At 35.7% G+C, this 18656-nt stretch overlaps 1 protein-coding gene across 4 annotated transcripts in view; it reads left to right on the top strand.

The window, feature by feature from the left end:
* LOC150102911 (DNA-directed RNA polymerase III subunit RPC5-like) overlaps positions 1-18656 on the top strand; it is a 459314-nt gene that overhangs the window by 164302 nt on the left and 276356 nt on the right. For all 4 annotated transcript variants that reach the window (XM_090397865.1, XM_090397866.1, XM_090397864.1 and 1 more), the window contains exon 7: positions 7866-7987. In XM_090397865.1, coding sequence (XP_090253991.1) covers positions 7866-7987 — 122 coding nt within the window. The remainder of the gene's footprint in view (positions 1-7865; positions 7988-18656) is intronic.

Below are 18656 nucleotides of genomic sequence, written 5' to 3'. Positions count from 1 at the left end.
CTTTTCTGTCTCTTGGCACCACTCGACTCTGTTTGAGATACACTGGGCCTCTGTCTTACTAAAAAGCTGTCTAATGAGTTTGTTTTTGCCTGCATTTTAAAATGTTTCTGAAGTGAGACATGGCATTGTCATTGAAAAGGTTTATGATGCAATTTGCTGCAGCTTTCTGGGTGATATCTTTGCACCCTACCCCATTTCACACACATTTCGTTGATCAAAGAACTAGGAACATCCTCCCTTCTTTCCTCTGTCTCTGAAGACATTTTCTCCACCACCACCGTCTTTTGCTGCTCCTTCTGAGGGTGTTCCAGTTCTTCCATGTTGAGCTCATTCCTGTGGTCTTTCACTAACTCCTCCACATCAGTATTGTCAACTTCCAAGCCCATGCTTTTGCCCAGGGACACTATCATCGACAACAGCAACATACTCAGAATGAAAGTCCTCAATGTCTCTGGCTGAGTTCATGGTCCTGTAAGTCACTTGCACCCAGGCTTCGTCAAGATACTTAAGCAATGGAGGATGTTGAAGTGATTTTTCCAGAATTCTCTGAGTGTTAATTCTGTGTCAGAGGTCACTTCAAAACATTGAAACAGTATTTTGTCGTAGAGTTTCTTAAAGTTGGAGATCACCTGCTGGTCCATGAACTGGATTAGAAGAGTTGTGTTAGGAGCAGGAATTTCACTGTGATAAAATCACATGCCTCGACCAACTCGTCCTCCAAGCCTTGAGAGTGAGCAGTGTTGGATTCTAATTATATAGAGATTAGAGTAATTATTATTTGGTTCAGAATCCAACATGATCTTCCATCACAAAGGCTAGACTTGTAAATATTATTTAATGTAAACAACTTATTTTACAATTTAATATTCATATAACTACTTTAATTTTGTCTAATATCTAATTATTTAATCAAAGATATATGTATTAATAATGAGAAGACTGTATTTAAATATTATTAAGTTTATTTTATTTATTGCTATTTTAATATAAGAGTTTGTATTTAATAATTTAACTGCACATTAATTGAAAGGTAAATATTCTCTATTTATTCCTATTTGTAGAAATTTAACATTATGTAATAGCTCAATTTTATTATGTTTTGTTTTGTTGTCATGGAGACGCATGTAAGTAAGCAGCACGTTTTTGGAACACCACGTGAGGAGAAAGCTTATTGAAAAGAGTTTTTAGTTAAAGAAATCACGAGAACAATTTAGGCAGGAAGAATGGATATAAAAAGCAATGAATGCTGAAATTATATGATTAAGAGAGAGAAAGGAGAGGATCAGCATTAGGTTGGAATCGGAGCATTCAGGAATCACAGTGCGATAATAGCGAGTCGGCAAGTCACTCAAGCAGCTAATAAAGTCTACTAGTCGAGAGGCGGTTAGCTAATAAATTGTAGAAAAACAATTATAGCTACAGAAGACAGCTGAGTGACTACTAAATAGACTAGCGATATTTGAGGCGAGATTTAATTTCACGGCCGACCTGTCAAGGACACACAGAATCTTGAAATAAAGCATTGAGTAACTAGGGAATAGTAGAGCTGTAAATTTGAAGTTTACCGTTAGCTGTGTTCAGAATTGTAGGGTCTAAAGAATTAATTGAATGCCGGAAGAGTGAACAACTGTGCATATAAAACCTCAAGTTAAGAATTATTGTGTGTTGCCTTATTTCATGAGTGATCAGTAGTACATTATGCAACAACTTTATGTGTATTGTGACCGATGATTAATTCAATTATTGCTTAGAAGAATTTATTTAATGAGTGCTGTTTATTGTTAAAAGTGTTTACAGTTATAAAAAGTGTTTGTGTGTAAGTTGATGAAGGAAAAAGATTATCAGTAAGAACATTCCAACCATTAATATTCCTATGCTGAGATGTGAGTGTGTTTCATCCTAGAATTTCCTTATGTTAACAGTAACTAATGTGAAGATTAACTGAAGTGTAAATTTAAAAGTGTTTGTTTGTAAGGAGGTGTTACTGTGATTTTGTTGTATTTGGAACTTAAGGAACTGCGAGAAGACTGTATTAGAGATAACAAATTTGCCATTGTCTGAGTTTGTATGACAGTATTATCAGAAAGGCTGAAGTGTTTATAATATCTTAATTAGTGATTTGATCTTAAGCGTAAAATTTGTGATTTTAAAATTAAATGTTTGTTTTTGTTAATCAAAAGTTGTATTTTGCCTGAATCTCTTTTACTGCACCATTCATAAAATATTCGAACCAAAGCGGGTAAATTAAGTAAGTCAAATATACATCATCATCATCATCATCATCAAATTCCTGCCATGTACCCTCAAGGGGTGTACAGGATATGACAGTACTACATGAAAAAATTACATCAGTACTAACTTCCTATCTACAATTTTCCTCCAAATCAGTCTGTTACTTGTCAAGACTCCAACATTATCAGATCTTATATTTCTATCGTCTAAGGCACTTTGTACCGTATCAGTCCATCTATATCTTGGTCTTCTTCTAGGTCGTTTTCCTGCCAACCTGGCAGAGAACACTTGTTTTGTTAATCTTTCCTCTCCCATTCTATTTAAGTGACCATAACACCTGAAATTAGCTCTGCTAATGCATTCCTGGATGCTGACAATGTCAAGTTCTTTCCTAATATTCTCGTTTTTAATATGATATTGCCATTGATGCCATCTGTTCACTCCTCTAATCTTTCTCAGGACCCTCATATCTGCGGTCTCTAGTCTTTGGTCAAGTATTTTACTTCTGACCCAGCTCTCAGATCCAAAAGTTAAAACTGGTTTGAACACTGTCTTGTATACAGCTAATTTAGTGTTCCGACTAATTTCTCTCTTATTCCATATGAATTTATTCAATTGACTTCCCACCATACCAGCTTTGCTGATTCTGTTGTCTATTTCTATATTTAATTTACCATCTTCATTAAAAATTGTGCCTAAGTAGCTGAAATGTTTTACTTGTTCCACAGGTTGTCCATTCACAACACAGTTGACATTTTCAATGATTCTGCCTATTTTCATTGTCTTTGTTTTTGTATTGCTGACCTTCATACCATATCTATTACAACAGCTATTCAATTTAGTCAGAGAATCTTGCAGACTAGTAGTAGATTTATTTAGAAGTATAACATCATCCGCATAAAGCAAAGAGCTGACATTAACATCTCCAATTTTGATATCAGGTTTAATACCACTTTCCTTCATAATGTGATCCATATAGATAATGAATAACAGAGGGGATAATGTACATCCTTGTCTCACACCAGATTTAACATTAAACCATATTCCTGTACTTCCTTCAATTCTAACTGCTGATTTACAACTCAAATAAAGACTAAGTATTGCTTGATATAATGCTCCATTGATACCATATAACTGCAGCGTATTGAATAGCTTCTCTCTTGGCACCTTGTCATCATATGCCTTTTCCAAATCGGCAAAACTTAAATACAGATCTTTGTTATATTCCCATGCTTTCTCGACTATTTGTCGTAAAGTGAAGATCTGATCCTGACAGCCTCTATTTGGCCTGAATCCAGCTTGTTCTTCACCAAGCTTTTCTTCCACAATTCTTCTCAACCGTTTCTCAAGTATACTTGCATAGATCTTGCCAGGAACACTCAGTAGGGAAATACCTCTGTAATTCTCACATTCAGTTTTATTTCCCTTTTTATATATGGGTACTATGAGAGCTCTACTCCAATCATCGGGAATTCACCCCTCTGTCCAGGCTTTCTGAACTATGTAGTGCAGCCACTGTAAGACTTTTATACCACCATACTTCAGCATTTCTGGTCGAATATCATCTACTCCTGCTGCCTTTCCACATTTCAAGCCTTTGATGGCTTTTTCTACTTCAAGTATGGATATGTATTCCTGACTGCATGCCTGGTCAGTGTTTTTTATCACTGTGCTGTCATCACTGCTTGTTTCATTTAGCAGTTTTTCAAAGTAATTACTCCATACTTCAAGGATATCTTTTTCTCCTGTTTTCATGTCACCTTTATCATCTCTAACTCCTTTTACAGCACTCTTTCCTCCATTCCTAAGCTTCTTCAACAACCTCCAGAATATTTTGCCACCTTCTTGATATTTATTTTCTATATTCTTGCCAAAGTCCTCCCATGACTTTTGTTTAGCTAGTTTTACACACTGTTTTGCTTTCTTACATTTGTCTCTGTATTCTGTATGAGTAAAAGCTGACTTAATTGCCAGGAACTTTTGATATGCTTTCTTCTTTTCCTTCACTGCCTCTTTAACTTCCTGTGTCCACCAGGGAGTTCTGATTTTTTTATCCTTGCACACAACCTCACCACATGCCTCTCTGGCAGAATCAATCAATGTTTTCTTCAGAGTTTGCCACTGAATCTCCAAGGTTTGATTCCTGTTCTCAAACTCTTTCATTTTCTTTTCAATAATCTTTCTGTATTTTAGTCTACAGTTAACATCTGAGAGCTGCTCAACTTTTATTTGCTTTAAAACTTTCTTACATGTTATTCTTTTCAATATGAAATTCAATTTTATCCTGCTCAAGACTAAATAGTGATCACTTCCAATTTCAAATCCTCTGTACACTCTGGTGTCCTGCACCAGGGAGAAAACATCACTATCAACAATAACATAGTCAATGAGACTTTTCTTATTCCTAGCCTCTTCTCTCCATGTGAATTTGTGCACATTTTTATGTTGGAACATGGTGTTAGTAATAACCAGCCCATGTCCTGAGCAGAAATCCAATAGATATTTGCCATTATTATTAGCTTTGCTCTTTTCTCCAAATTTTCCCAAAATATTTTTGTATGTCTCACAATCATTTCCTACTCTGCTATTTAGATCCCCAACAAGGACCAACTTTTCCTTTTTCATTGTGTCAGTTGCTTTTTCTAGAGCGTCAAAAAATTCCTCCACTTCTACCTTAGTAGAACCTTCTGTGGGACCATAGGCACAAATAAGTCTCATTATCCAGTCAAATATACTCGGCCAGTATGTATTTTAAGGAGAAATAGTTGAAGGTTGATTTTTCTTCAATTCTTGAACTAATTCAGATATAGAGTGGTGCAGTCTTTAAATATAAATATTCTCTATATTTGAATTAGAAATCAACTCACAACTTATCAATTAGTTAAGAACATCGTAATTGTAATCATGTCGGATCCAAGGTAAAGATTTAGAAGAAGTAGGATCCAACAGCAGGAGCGTTGTCCATCACAAGAAGACATTTCAATGGCAAATTTTTTTCTTGAAGGTATTTTCTCACATTTGGGGCAAAGACTTCATGGATCCACTCAATAAAAATTGCCTGGTTACCCAAGCCTTACTATTAGCCCTCCACATAACAGACAATTTACTTTTCATCACATTATTTTTCTTAAACACCCTCGTATTCTCAGAGTGGTACACAAGCAATGGCTTAACCATGAAGTCCTCACTTGCGTTTCCACATAGCAAAAGAATCAGTCTGTCCTTTATTGGCTTGTGTCCTTTCATTGCTGTTTCCTCCTGAGTGATATAGTCCTCCTTGGCAAATTTTCCAAAATTGGCTGTTTTCATCACAGTTGAACACTTGTTAGGAAAGAAAATCCTCAGCCTTTACATAGTCACTAAATTCTTGTGCATATTTCTCAGCAGCTTCTTGATTCGAACTCGCAGCCTCCCCATGCCTAATCACACTATGTATGCCACTTCTCCTCTTAAATTTCTTGAGCAACCCTCCACTAGCTTTCAGTGCATCAGTATCACCACTTGTACCAGGATTTTTCATTAACAGGTCATCATGTAATCGCCTCGCTTTTTCACAAATTACAGCCCCAGAAACACTATTACCAGCTAACTGTTTCTCATTTATCCAAATTGGCAACAATTTTTCCACTTCTTCAATCGTCTGATCTTTGTTTAGTAAGAACTTTCAATCCTTTTGCAACATCAGCTCCCTTGATCGCCTCTTTATTTTTGAGTATTGTACAGATCGTTGATTTCACCATACTGAACTGCATAGCAAGATCCGAGACATAAACATCATTTTCATGTTTGGATATGATTTCTTTTTTCACCTCTGTCGTGATTCTAACAACTTTTCTTTTTGCTTTGCTGCTATCACTGTCCTTCTTCAGCCCCATGGTGGCTTATTTAATAAAATAATAATGGAACACGTATAGACCACAGTAATAACTTTAATTAAACAAAGGTACAAATATTTCTTACTGAAAGTAACAGTACATCCTCATTGTAGAACAAACAGTTAAATGAATGGAATACAAAGTACAGAACAGTCGGTGGAAGTTCTGTTCTGTACTTTGTATTCCATTCCTTTAACTGTATGTTCTACACTGAGGATGTACTGTTACTTTCAGTAAGAAATATTTGTACCTGTATTAATTAAAGTTATTACTGTGGTCTATACGTGTTCCATTATTAATTTATTATGCCACAGATACCTCTAAAGATTAGTCTTGTTTAATAATAATTTATAAAAAACAACAAAACACAGAAAATCAAGATAAAGCACTGCAAATTCAAGCAGGTGTCTGCACTGAGTGGAGGCTGTGGCGTAACTGACACTCTCCCACCGTACATCTCAGCCTGCAGAGTACGTGGTTGCCGGTTTGCCTGTTCAGAAACCGGTGCATTTTTTGTTCGGAAAATATGTTTGGGAACCAATTTGTTCGAGATGAGAGTCATTCTACAACCAAGGTTCCACTGTATTTTCATTACTTACTACAGTTTCACAAAGACAGTCAAAAGTTTTAGAGTAGTTTATGAAACATGTGACTATAGGGAGTCTAAATTCTTTATACTTTTCTATGATCTGTCACGGCAAAGGATCTGATCTCTGTTGCCCTTTCCTTTCCTAAAACCTGCTTGTTCCTTGGGCATCTCTGCCTCAACTTTGGCCTCAATTCTGTTTAGCATAATCTTCAATGAAATCTTGCTTGCATGAGAGATTAAACTAATAGTTCTATAGTTCTTGCAATCCTTCATATCTCCCTTCTTATGTAGTGGTATGAAAACTGACTTCTTCTAGTCTCTAGGCCATGATCCTGTCTCCAGTATTATTGTAATCAATCTGTGAAACACTCTTATTTCTCCACCCCCTGTGACCTTAATTAACTCTGCTGTGATTTCATCTGCACCCTGGGGCCTTATTGTTGTTAAGCTGTTTAATTTCCTCTTTCAACCTTATTCCTAAGTGGAGGAGGTTCCAAATCAAAATTTTCCTGTTGAGAGGGCTCTTCCAAATTTTGTTTATCCACTCTGTTGTACATTTCCTCACAGTATTCTTTCCATCTGTTTTTGATTTCCAATTCTTCTGTTGGCTGACAATAAAAATAATATATCTTTTTTAAATAATTATTTTCTTTTATATTCACAGCCAGCCAAGCCTTATTTATATATTGTGCTCAGACATGGAACATCACTACTCAATGAGCAGTTAATACCATCGGTAGGCTTTGGGACAACATGTCTTCAAACAATACTAGGGTATACATGGTAAGATCACATTCCTAATACTGTCATTCTTGAAGAAAATCAGCAAAGATCCCTAATAGAAGCAATTCAGAAACGTCAGCTAAATTTGCTTTCTTTAGGCCAACTAATGGACACAAAAGAAAACCAAGAAAACAGTTTTGGCAATAGATGAAGCTCATAAACTATCTGACATTCACCATTTGGCTCAAAACCTGAGCAACTTGGCTCACTTTCATCCAATAGACTTATCTCTATGAGTTTTTGTTATGTGAATATTTCTGTGTATATTTCCCAATTCATACACGAATGAATGATGATACACATGGCAACACTTGTACTTATGCTGAAATTTCTGCTTCTCGATATGGAGAAATGAAAAATTAAAAATAGGTATTTATATTTTTCAGAATAAGACTTCAAAAGTGGAGAAATTGAAATTGTTTTCTTCTCAAGTAAAACAAGATTCTTTGGTTTCTTCATTAAGAGCTGAAGACTGTCTTAAAGCTCTTTTATCAAACAACATGAACTCGTGAGTATTGTACTATATTTTATATTAACAAATATTTATTTTATGGAACATTGTTCTTTCTTTTAGAATAATATGCACATCACATCATTCTATCAGCTCATTGCAGATACCCACATGATAAATGGTGATAAATTATTGCACAATCAATCACATTTACTTTTGATTGCTTGCACAGTAATTTTTTCTCTTAGGTGGAAAGAGAGACTGCTTCTTATAGGCTTATTATTGTTTCTTTAAATGTGGAAAAGTAGTCCTGTTTTCATACATCTTTATGTAGTCTCTCTTGTTACAACATAGTATTGTAGCAGTTTACTGCTCAGTAGCATATACTCATAATTCTCTACTTGGAGAACATAATCACATTGATTATGTTTGCTTTTAATTTATACATTCCTTAATTTTACTTTTGGTCCACACATGCTGATATGTTATAGGTTTTTATAATTTACACGTGGGATTAATATTTAAATAAAATCTTCCTGTAAGTGTGTAGCCACTTTTATTTTTGCCTGTCATATCTGTACTTAAAATGAAGAGAGTGAACATGAAGTACAATAACTAACTTCAATGAAAGTAGCACAATATTTCACACTGAAACTAGCAGCATGTCATCAATGTATGTGGAACAAACAAGCAGTCCAAAGGGACATAATACAAGGTAAATACAGTAATTGGTTAGCCAGCAGAACAGACTGGATGCTAGAAGGATCATTAAAAAAGTAAATAGATAAAATCTTCTGATATTTATGTAGGATGAGAATTTCCCAGATTTTTTGGGGGGGGAGGGGAGACAGCCATTCTAATTCAAATTAGGTGTATTAAAGGGCTTCAGAACTTTCTTTGAAGAGATGTTCATATTTAAAACTGCTTATATGGAGGAGGTGAGCTTCATTCTAAAAGGACTGTTTGGTATCAGTATTATGTACTTGCAAGCCCAAACCTTTTGAGGTTGAAGATATTCAATGTAGTATTGATGTTCTTTAATTCTTTTTTCCACAGAATGGCTGTGTCCACAGTATGTTAGATTACATTTACAAGGAATCTGGTAAACACTAGCTGGAGATGGAGCTAAAAGTTTATCTTTTGTAGATGATAGAAGATTAGAAATTTTGTTGAGAGGAAAATATGTTGGTATGAGTTTAAACCTCTTCAGGATTCTTCCTGTAGGGTCAGAGATAGCAGAAAAAGGATCGGTAACCTGCATTCTGTTGAAGTGTCCTTCAGTGTAGGATAGACTGTTGGAGTCGGTTATCCATCATTTGGCATTCAGATTGCCATTTCACCTCTGAAATCTGAAAAGTCAATGATACAGCATGATTAATATGTCATGCCAACAGTGTCACATTGTTAAACAATGCCCCCCCCCCCCTCCTCTGTTTTCATCACTGAACCAGAGCAAAGAGTGAAAAGTCAGCTGCTTAGACTCAACATTATCAGAATTAATAGGCTTTGTCAGCATAAAGATAGCAGTAGAAGAATTAGAAAATAATATATAGATGTAAAAATATAAATGAAAATATGAATGTTGATACAGAAACAAATGTTAATCACTACTTGGAAGCTACATGTAATATATACATTGTTTACAATGGAGCATGTAGGAAATAAATTACTTCCTGGTAGGGTTACTATTGGAAGGAAAATGCAAAACGCACACAGATAGTAAGTTCATTCCATTTATTCACCACTTGAAGAGTGTTTGTTGAACAGAATAAATGGAGATTAGAAAGGTTGGTAAGGTATCTTCCTTATGGGGCCAGATGCTGGAAATGTCATCGACATAGCACACCCAAAAGGAAGGTTGAAGCTGTTAAGGAGAATGGGTGTCTTTTAAGTGTCAAAGTCTTCTAAGAGATTGGGCTTACCATGGAGGTCCCTTCTGTTGGTTTGTAAAGTTTGTTTTGACAGATGAAATAACTGCAATGGATTTTGAAGTTCAATAACTGTACTAATCTGGAGGAATGGCTTGTGCAAGCAAATGGAGGGAATCTTCAAGAGGCACGTTAGTGAATAGGGGATTCACTGTCACAACTAACTATTAAATCTGTTGGTTGAAAGGATAAATTCCTCACTTTTACTGCTAAATCTGAAGAGAGTCTTACGAAGGAATGGAAGTTTTCCATTTGGAAATTTAATAGTCAGGGAAAAATTTAACTGTGTGATCAGTTGAAGAATAATCAGTGCAGTCCATGAGCAGTTGAGACAAACCTTCTTTATGGATCTTAGATAGACCATAAAGGTGGGGGATATGAGCAGAATAGGTCTTTAATTTATCTATGGTGTCTCTGTCAAGACCAGTGACTTTTTCAAGCAGTGAGCATGTAGGGTTGTGATCACTTTCCTGATAGGTGGATCTATCACATAGTAGAAGAGAGATTTTCTTTTATATTCAGAAGCATTCATTATCCCAGTAGTTTTCCCTTAAGGCAGACATTACCAGCCTTTATATTGACACTTCCATATAAATGGGGTGTCGATATAAAGGCTGTCTATTATTTTTGTGGGGTGTAGATAATCAAAATGGCCTGTGAAGTTCAACTCTCTGTCCACCATTATCCCGAAGTCCCTAGCCTTGTCAATTTCCTGCAATTCAGTACCATCGATACCAACAGTATGTAATCTTTTCAACCCAAACCTTATATTTTGAAACATTAAATTGATAACCAGTATCCTTCACCCACAATACCAATTCATTTAAATCATCCTGTAAGATATCTACATCACCTTTATCAACTGCACGCCATGGTTTTGTATCACCAGCAAACAATTGAATATCTCCCCCTATCCTTAAATCATTCCCTGTAACATTAATATACAAATTAAAGTAGCAGCCCTAGTGCAGAGCCCTGAGGCATTTCCCTCATTCTCTTCAAATTCTGTGTGTATGTCATTCAGCCACTTTCTTATCCATGCCAGCAGCTCCATATCTGTTCCCATTTTCTCCAACTTTTGTAATAGTTTTCCTGTATTATTCTGTCAAATGGCTTTGCAAAGCACATTAGTATCATGAAGTAGCTATTCCCTTATTTAATTCTGCTTTTGCTTGATAAGGCAGGATTTACCTTTTATAAAGACATGATGCCTACCATAGAGTATTGTATTCCTATCCACCCGATCAATAGATTTTTCCTTTAACTAACTCTTCCAATACTTTAACCATCACCACCACTGAGATTTTAATTGGTCTGTAATTTGCTACTTCTGTCTTGGAGCCACCTTTATATAATGGAACTATTTCTCTTTCTACTCCCTTGGAAAAAGTGAGAGAGGCACTGCCAGTTCTCTTGCACATTTGTGTAGCATGCAGTCTGAAATACCATCAATCCCACTACTGTATTGATGTTATTTTTCAATATGCTGAGCACATCAGGTCCATTTAACTAATTTCTCAGACCATTCTCTTTCAGAATCTCCACTTGGATGATACACCATTGCAGAGGGATTACTCAGCAACTCAACTATTTCTTCTGCTTCTATCTTCCTCCTACCATTACCAAAAAATAATTTTTTTTGTGATATAGCAAGTAAGAGGAAGAATGATTATAGAGGGATGACTTTAACCTGTTTAGCTAATTTTCTCTCATATGATATTGTCTTTCTCACCATACTTCTCACCCTTCTTGTCTGCACTTTGTACTGCTTATGACATGCAGATCACTTTTTTTTTTATATATTTCCTCCACAGTGTTTTTCCAGCTCCTGCTTTATATCTCTTCTCATCTGCTTGATTTATCATCCTACCTGTGGGTATGCAGTCTGAATACAGCTTCTTTCAAACAATCCATGATCACTTCAAATACACTACTGACATTCTTTCCTTTAGCTTCTTAAGCCATGGTAATTCTCCAAGCTGCCTCCTATTATGTCTGTTCATAATTACCGCCTTTATAGTTCAGCATAAAGATTCTGTTATATTTGTGTGGTCTGCTTTTACTTTTCTGTTTATATTGTGTGTTCTTCTGCTTATATTACTTATCTCATTCACCTTTTTCACAGTTATATCTATCCACACAATTTTAGCCGATTCTTAGAATGGTTATGTATATTAAATAAATGACAAAGGATTGACTTCTGAATAGAGTTCGATCCTCAGCAATAACGGTCTGGAGTTACCTCCTAATCGAGTTCTGGCAATATTTATTTGTTCAAGCTGCGCCAGCCAGATCCCTAGGTTAGAAATTCCTTTTAACCAAGAAGTAACCCTCAGAAAATATACAAAGTAAATCAATCTATTAATTACTCCTTATATCAATTTTATGTATCTCTCTTAAAACAATTTAGATTGCAGTCGTGGTCTCTGTCATATATTTCTCTCCCGCCCAGATTTAAATATTAGCAAGCGGTGCATTGGATTCAAATCAAGGCACAAAACAGGTTGAGATAATCAAGATAATACATTGATTAGATTCAAAAGATTATACATTTACAATAAAAAAAAGCACTCAATAGGAATAAAGTTATCCCAAGTTATAAGGTTGGACATATCAACTGTAATTCACATATCACATCTAAGAATAGGCTCATTTCTCTACACAAAATTCTAGCTAACATCCCTTAAATATCTTTACTATCTTACACATATTCTATAGATCATTACTTATGGCAAATTAACTACTACTCATTCAGACAAATATTAAAGAAACAGCTATTTGGTTCTAAACACTGGTATCTAAAATCTCACTATAATCCTTCATACAAGTTTAGAGTTATATAACCTAACATCTTGTTTCTTCCATGACACATTATTCTGTTCTTTGTTAACAAAGGAATTATAAAGGATTTTACATTACCACATTCCTGTAACTTATTCCGTCTATCCTTTCTTTATAATTTCCCTCTGAATGTTCGATCTCGTCCTTGGTGATTATAACTCACGACTAGGTTTGGCCTTCTTTGTTCTGTCCTTTCATTGCATTCTCAACTGGAAACAGCATGGATTGAATCGATCCACGTGGACGTATGTGATGGCCAGTTTCTTCGGGCTTACTCGGAAAGGTACCTAACATTTCTTCGGCTATTCCTTCCTCCCGACATCGCGAAACGACAGCAGAGAATAGCTGCCCGCTATCGACTAGATCTCGAACTGGAACTCTTCCATACTCCACTGGAACTTCTCAGCAACTCCAGATGAAAAATCCTAAAAAGCCCTGAACTGAACGGGGGGGGGGGGACAAACCCATTTTATACCTCGTATCTCTAGCACCCCCTTTCACTCAAAACTTACTGCCCGACTCCTGTTTCATTCCTAACTTCTGTACGATTGCCGCATCTTCCCAGAAAAAAAACACTGTGCACGTGCCATTCGCACATAAGCAAATTGCCATGGGCTACAATTTATCCGAGGTTGTCGTAAATGGACTTTGATCCTTCGTTATTTTTATAGAGAAACTTCTTACTTTATAATCTTTTTACAGAAAAATTACATCTTTCACCTTTAATTAATATTACAGAGTTTGTATTAGTACAATTCTTTAAACAGAATTGGTATCTTCACTTATTTACAAGCATTTCCCCTTTTAGTTTTTTTTTCTTCTTGTTAAATTCTGAATGAGATATTTCTTAGTAAAAATATTTTCATTCAAAATTCAACAATTCCACGTTATGCAATCTTCCAGTACAAGACTGCTGTCATTCTCTCCGATTGGGGTGGAGTGTCTACCTTGGTTATTAGGGTATGTTCTTATGCTGTTACAAGATCCAGCACTCTCAAATCCTTGGTTCCTTCCACGACACACTGTTTCAGGTAATTATCCCATAGCAACTGTGTATAAATTCCATTTCCATCTTGGCATGTTCCCCTTTCCTTCCTTTATGTCTCCATAGTTGAAGTCCCCCATAATAATTGCACAGTCTGTACTTATGCTAATCTACCAATGCATGGTATCCACGTCATCCTGCAAACGCACTGATCTGTAACAGCAACGAGCAATATATTTTGTTCTGTTGGCCTCTATCTTGCACCAGATAACCTCAAATTAACTATCTCCCCCCCCCCCAGCCATAATATACTGCTTAACTTCAGTCTTCATTGGTTGAGGTTCTTCAGCTATACTGTCATCAGCAATACTCCACCTTCTGTTCTCTCTAAAAATGCTAATACCTGCTACATTCTTTCCCTGTAACTATATCATTTTCTATCATCCAAGTCTCACCGATGCCTATAATTTTTGATGAAGTTGAGATGTCAAAAACTCCTCTCTTTTATTTTTGATACCTCTGGCATTCTTGTACATGCATTTCAACATCTTTTTGACCCATACTTACCTTTATGTAATCTCATTACCAACCTATTCAGATTTGAACCTGTGAAACTGTGTTCAGCATTGCATTATTTTTTCTGTGCGCATGCGCTCACACACACACGCTCTCTCTCTCTCTCATTTGTCCCATAGGCAGCTGAACTCATTTAACAGCAAACCCTTCCCCACCCATCCACAGTACTTCTAGCTTCCTGAATTTTGCAATTACAACCTCCCACTGAACAACACTCTCTCCAGACATCAACTCCAAACCCATTCGAATGCAGTCCATCAGGAATATACAAGTCCTTTTTTACATCGGATTCACACCTATGTAAAGTGCCCACAATTCCTCCTGCACCATCTGCTCATTGACTGATTAGCAATCATGACTCTTCTTCTCAATTCAGTCTTATTATATCGAGGAAGCAGATTATACTCTCTCACTCCTCTTTTTCACTTCTATCAGCAACTGTTTCATATCTTCTCTCATTGCATATTTTTCACCTTTCAAATCATTTGAGCCAGCCAAAACAATCAGTTCTTTCACCTCTCCCAATTGCAATAGCCTTTAAAGGAATACGGAGAACTGACCAGGTCTTCTGACCTAATGTCCAGTCCTCACCTCATGGTGCACTCTGGTAGGTATCTATCTGGAAATACTGAATGAACGAGGATGGGCTTGCAATTTGGGATTTAGCCAACCAAATTGTATTCTTATTGGCTTAAACCAAAATAAAAAAATGATGGTACAACATGACAGAATTTCATGCAGGCTGGGACGTCACGAGGTTAAACAAGGTCCCGTTGTTTTCGCCAGGGCAAACAGCAAAAAGTCAGCTACTGTAACAAATCCTAAAACCCACCTCAACTCAACATCACCAGAGTTCAAGATAGGTACTATCAACATAAGAAGCCTGAATGGCAAAGAAATGGAGCTAGCTGAGGAATTGGATAAGTACCAGATCGACATAATAAAGGTGACTGTAACAATTTTAGTCTTGAGGAAGATAAAATTGAATTTCATATTGAAAAGAAGAACATATAAGAAAGTTTAAAAGCGAATAAAAGTTGAGCAGCTCTCAGATGTGAACTGTGGACTAAAATACATAAACATTATTGAAGAAAAAAGGAAAGAGTTTGGGAACAGGAACCAAACCTTGGAGATTCAGTGTCAAACCCCGAAGAAAATCTTGATTGATTCAGCCAGAGAAGCATGTGGTGAGGTTGTCTGCAAGGATAGAAAACTCAGGGCTCCATGGTGGACATGGGAAGTTACATGCAGCGAAAGAAAAGAAAAAAACACGTCAAAAGTTCCTGGCAAATAAGTCAGCTTGTGCTCTTAAACAGTGCAGAGACAAATGCAAGAAAGCTAAACAAAAGTCATGGGAAGACTTTGGTAAGAACATAGAAAATAAATATCAAGAAGGAGGCAAGATATTCTGTAGGTTGTTGAAGAAGCTCAGAAATGGAGGAAAGAATGCTATAAAAGGAAGAGATGATATAGGTGACACGAAAATTGAAGAAAAAGATATGCTTGATGTATGGAGTAATTACTTTGAAAAATTGCTAAATGAAACAAGCATTCATTTAGCAAACAAATGCAAACAAGCAGTGGTGAAAAACACTGACCAGGCATTCAATCAGAAATACATATTCATACTTGAAGTAAAAAGAAAAAGCCACTAGAAGCCTGAAATGTGGAAAGGTAGCAGGAGTAGATGATATTTGACCAGAAATGCTGAAGTATGGAGGTATAAAAAGTCTTACAGTGGCTGCACTGCATAGTTCAGAAGGCCTGGACAGAGGGATGAATTCCAGGTGGTTGGAGTAAAGCTCTCATAGTACCCATATATAAAAAGGTGAAATAAAACTGAATGTGAGAATTACAGATATATTTCCCTACTGAGTGTTCCTGGTAAGATATATGCAAGTATACTTGAGAAACAGTTGAGAAGGATTGTGGAAGAGAAGCTTGGTTAAGAACAAGCTGGATTCAGACCAAATAGAGACTGTCAGGATCAGATTTTCACTTCACGACAAATAGTTGAGAAATCATGGGAATATAACAAATATCTGTATTTAAGTTTTGTTGATCTGGAAAAGGCATATGACAAAATGGTGCCAAGAGAGAAGCTATTCAATACGCTACAGTTATATGGTGTCAGTGGGGCATTATATTAACCAATACTTAGTCTTTATATTTGAGTTGTAAGTCAGCAGTTAGAATTGAAGGAATGATTGAAGTAGAGCTCTTATAAACCATCTGTAAAAGAAGGGAAATGAAACTAAATGCAAGAATTGTAGAGGAATTATCTACTGCATATCTCACATGAAATTTTGCAAGCATACTTGAGAAGAAACTAAGGAAAACTCTTGAGGAGAATCTGCAAGAAGAACACAATAGATTCAGGCAAGTTCGGGTTGTCAACATCATATTTTCACTTCAAGGCAAATAGTGTAAGAAATTATGATGATATAAAAAATCTTTCTGAATTTAAGTTTATTAGATCTGGAGAAGTCATTTGACCAGATGCTAGGGAAGAAAATAATGTTTTTAATGTTACGGTTATATATTGTACATGGAACATTTGTATGAGCATCACATAGACTATATTTAAGTTCTAAGACAACGATTAGAATTGAAGGAGGCAGGAAGATTGATGTAAAAAGTGACTAAGGTGCTTACTATCTCTCCACTATCAAAAAATTAATTGTATGGATCACATGTTGAATTAAGTAACATTAAAGTTGATGACAAAATTGGAAATGTCATTCTTGTTCAGCTTAATGATGGTAAATATTACAAATATTCAGGATTCATTAACTAAATTGAATAACTGCTGTAACAAGCTTGGTATGATCCGCAATTAGACGACAAAGCCTATGAATGCAGTTTGTAGCAATGAAAACATCACTTGCATTCTGTTGTGGAAGTTACTGAAAACGGGTTCAAAAAACTTAGCTGTTTAGGCACACTTTTTTTTTTGTAAAGATTGAAAATTAAATATGGAAATATACAACATAATAAGTTAGGCTTTTTGTGCGAGGTCAGCTGAATAAATTTATATGAGATATGAAAATTAGTCAAAACACTGAACTAGGTGTATACAAGATATACAGTGTTCAAACCAGTTTTATGTCATGACTCTGAGTGTTGGGTTAGAAATAAAGCAATTGATCACAAACTAAAGGCACCGATATGAGAGTTCTTAGAAAATTATTGAAGCGAACAGATGGCATCAGTTGCAGAATCATATTAAAAATGAAGATATTAGGAAGGAACTTGAATTGTTAATATTCAGGAATATGCAATGAGAGCTTTGAAAACAAGAACCAAACTATGGAGATTCAGTGGCAAACGCTAAAGAAATAATTGATTGATTCAGCCAGAGAGGCAGGTTGTCTGTAAGGATGGAAAAATCAGAACTCCATTGTGGAAATAAAAGAGGCAGTCAAGGAAAAGAAGATAGCGTATGGAAAGTTCCTGGCAAGTAAGTCAGCTTGTGCTCTTAGGAAATAGAGAGAAAAATGTAAGAAAGCTGAGCACTGTGTAAAGCTAGCTAAATAAAAGTCATTGGAAGACTGGTAAGAACATGGAGTGTTGTGGGTCTTTTGGAAACACGCTGGACTGGATAATACAATATAAATTTGAAACATAAGATATTATATTACTCAGGCAGGAATGATTTGGCACACAGAGGAGTAGCTCTCTTAGTCCATAGATCACTTTCCCACAGTTTTAGAAGTTAAACCATGTTATCCAGAATCATAGCCATTAGACTACAAGCAAAAGAAAGAAAAACTTTTTTATTTAAATAATATGAATATGTACTCCTGATTCTTCATGTTCATAAGATCATATTGATTTCTGCCAAAACTACAAGAGGAAATTTGCTAATAATTATGGGGGATTTTAATACCAAAGTTGGACAATATTCAGATGACATGCATTATTTAATGGGTAAATATGGAATAGACACAAGAAATGAAAGAGAGAGAGAGAAGAGCATCTTCTTGATTTCTGTTCAGGAAATCATCTCATAGTTGCAAACACTGTGTTTTATCGTAGTGCTTGCCCACAAAATACACCTGTACTTCTCCAGACTCAAACATTAAAAACTGCATAGATTACTTCGTTACTTGCAAAACTGGAAAATCCTCTGCTTTGAATGTCAAAATTTTGTGATGCTGAACTGGATTCATGTCATGAGCTTTTATCTGCTAAGATCTAAATAAAATTTCATAAAAAAAAGAAACAAAGTAAAGCACTTCAAATTTTGAAAAATTCCACTTGGATACTGTTAAAGCAGCATATCAAAATGAGATCAGTTAATGTATAAAAGAAAGACAAAACAAGGAAGAAGTTAACATTGAAATAGAAAGGAATTTCTGAAAAATATATATCCAGCTGACAGATTTTTTTAGAA

The sequence above is a fragment of the Typopeltis vanoorti genome, chromosome 9 (assembly GCF_054136105.1).
Source record: "Typopeltis vanoorti isolate ZY-2024b chromosome 9, IOZ_Tvanoo_1.0, whole genome shotgun sequence".
NCBI classification, from domain to species: domain Eukaryota; kingdom Metazoa; phylum Arthropoda; class Arachnida; order Uropygi; family Thelyphonidae; genus Typopeltis; species Typopeltis vanoorti.
This window is presented reverse-complemented; position numbering and strand designations above follow the sequence as displayed.